The 1,831-nt window shown below is 42.0% G+C and overlaps 1 protein-coding gene across 1 annotated transcript in view; it reads right to left on the reverse strand.

Annotated features, from left to right (window-relative positions):
• LOC106525874 (metabotropic glutamate receptor 8) overlaps positions 1–1,831 on the reverse strand; it is a 180,298-nt gene that overhangs the window by 170,875 nt on the left and 7,592 nt on the right. The window contains exon 2 of the mRNA XM_014020246.1: positions 523–1,297. Within this exon, the coding sequence (XP_013875700.1) occupies positions 523–1,170 (648 nt within the window). The 5' untranslated portion in view covers positions 1,171–1,297. The remainder of the gene's footprint in view (positions 1–522; positions 1,298–1,831) is intronic.

The following is a 1,831-nucleotide window of genomic DNA, read 5'->3' on the forward strand; positions in this document are numbered from 1 at the left end:
GAAAACATTGGTGAATGCCACAAATTCTCCTAAATCACTCGTACGCACAACTTAAGAACAAATCTGTGCGTACGAACGGTTCTTGCATGACGCCCATTATCTGTTTGCCCACACTGTTCCTGTTTTGGTTCACTTTGTACACACATTGGCAGCTGCCCCCATGTCTATGATTTAATCTGTGAAATGAAAATAATCAGAACTGGACCATTTTTTTAATCGTAAACCTTGTTATAATTGGCATTGGAGCCACTCGTTACAACCCTGTCAATATTCTGAAAGAAACTGAGTCACACAAAATTTTGAACTTTTGAAATTTAAGAGACAAGACTGCAAACCACAGCGATTCGTGCAAGAAAATTAACGAGAACTGTGAACATTTTTGGTGACTTCCTTGCAAAAGCCATTTACAAACATTTGTTATTTATTCTTAACAGGATTCAAACTTAAATTCAGACCAAAGCAGAGGCGTTACGATAGACCACCAGATCAAACTACAAACATTACATTTTAGAGTCGTCTTACCTTGAACAAGCGCAGGATGTTGGCAACCATGATGGACACAGAGCTGGACGATGCTCCAATGACTCCAATGACTTTATCTGGTTTGGCAAAGATGGGCGGCTCCCCATTGGCGCAGCGGACGTCTGAGCCATCTCTCTCAATAAGCGCCTGAACAAAAGTGAGCGACTGCTCTAGAGCATAGGTGTCACGTGAACACGTATCCAGGATGCGTGCCCCTAGTGTCACGTTGGGTAGCAGGTCTGGATCCTTGTTGATGAGGTCGATAGCAAACAGCATGGCTTCCAGACGATGGATGCCCTTCTCCTTCTTCAGCTCACCACAGGGGATACCTCTTTCACCCCGGGCATGCACAGGGAACAAACCGCCCAAGATGATATCACCGTCCAGGCGAATAGAGTGGGCGTACTCCTGCACAGGCTGCTGGGAGTCTGCAAAGACAGTGGGCTTCTGGGAGATGGAGCCTAGCAGCCAGCAGGTCTTCAGCATCAGCAGAGAGAAGAAACAATGTCTGAAGACTGTCGGCTTTGAACCCCCACCCATCTTGAAGGGAAAACCAGTGCGCAATAAAGTGTGAGGTCTGGCTGTAGGATTAGGACCAGAAGAGCTGAAGCATGGAAACTCCTGCTGCTCAGAGGCAGGGTCAACCATAGGGGGCAGTCCCACTTCAAAACACTGACCTGTATGGCTTTATGTCTTATAGACTTCTGTGGCGAGCATACCTGAGGAGCAGAACTTCAGATACTTTTTAGCTCCAGCTTCACATTCTTCCAGGAACCTGTCAGAAAACCATAAAGAAGAAGAAACAATTAATGCATGATTAACAAAAAAAAAACATATATTTATCCAGTTCTGTTTGCCTCCCTCTGCTCTAAAACCTCATTACTCACAAATTTGATGATGAAAAGTATAACTTTATTAAATACTAAGAGCTCTAAACAGCAATCCCTGTTTCATAAATCTGTTTCTTACGTGCAGTAGAAAATGCTGAATACATTATTTTTATTAGCCAAAGACTACCAGGGTTTAACCTCATTTTTATTACTGCCACCTACTGTTTACTTTAAAAACACAATCAATTTGTTAGGAAACCAAGTTTCACATTTTATTTCTTCTGATGCTCAGAAGTTAACTTAATACACACCACTGATGCAATAAAATAAGTTTGTAGTAGCTATATACTTCAGGCAATCAGGAAAGATATTAGAAAGACTGTCGTCATTTTTTCTACAGCAAGAAAGATTAAAGGCACAGTGTGTAGGATTTTGTCAATTCTTTTAGCCGATATTGAGATAATCACTAATGACAATAA

The sequence above is a fragment of the Austrofundulus limnaeus genome, unplaced genomic scaffold (assembly GCF_001266775.1).
Source record: "Austrofundulus limnaeus strain Quisiro unplaced genomic scaffold, Austrofundulus_limnaeus-1.0 Scaffold245, whole genome shotgun sequence".
Lineage (NCBI taxonomy): Eukaryota > Metazoa > Chordata > Actinopteri > Cyprinodontiformes > Rivulidae > Austrofundulus > Austrofundulus limnaeus.